Source organism: Sinocyclocheilus grahami, unplaced genomic scaffold, assembly GCF_001515645.1.
Source record: "Sinocyclocheilus grahami isolate Dianchi unplaced genomic scaffold, SAMN03320097.WGS_v1.1 scaffold1386.1, whole genome shotgun sequence".
In the NCBI taxonomy this organism is placed as follows: domain Eukaryota; kingdom Metazoa; phylum Chordata; class Actinopteri; order Cypriniformes; family Cyprinidae; genus Sinocyclocheilus; species Sinocyclocheilus grahami.
In genome coordinates this window covers 126,688-127,033 of record NW_015506565.1, presented here as the reverse complement: position 1 = coordinate 127,033, position 346 = coordinate 126,688, and the positions used below count along the sequence as shown (strand labels likewise).

Sequence of the window (346 nt, the reverse complement as noted above, 5' to 3'; positions counted from 1 at the left end):
TGTGTGTGTGTGTGTGTGTGTGTGTGTGTGTGTGTGTGTCACTGATCAGATGTGTTGATTTCTCAGGATGACATGAACAGACGAGAGTGGATCACATCCGCACACACACCCCTGGGTGAAGGTTTGTACGTGAGCCGATCAATCACAGACAGAGTCAGAGTCGACTCATCAAAATACATGCAGAGACAAACCAACAAAACTTTATTTTATACAGATTTTTTATACAGATTTATACAGATTTTACGTTGATGTCAAACATCTTAAATAATTAGATTGCACAGCCTGACACATATTAATGACCAATTCAGTTTCAGCTGTAAAGCAGCTCTACAGAAGACAATAGAGT

The 346-nt window shown here is 39.6% G+C and overlaps 1 protein-coding gene across 1 annotated transcript in view; it reads left to right on the top strand.

The window, feature by feature from the left end:
* LOC107569848 (cytokine-dependent hematopoietic cell linker) overlaps positions 1-346 on the top strand; it is an 18,230-nt gene that overhangs the window by 5,830 nt on the left and 12,054 nt on the right. The window contains exon 3 of the mRNA XM_016256003.1: positions 67-121. Coding sequence (XP_016111489.1) covers positions 67-121 — 55 coding nt within the window. The remainder of the gene's footprint in view (positions 1-66; positions 122-346) is intronic.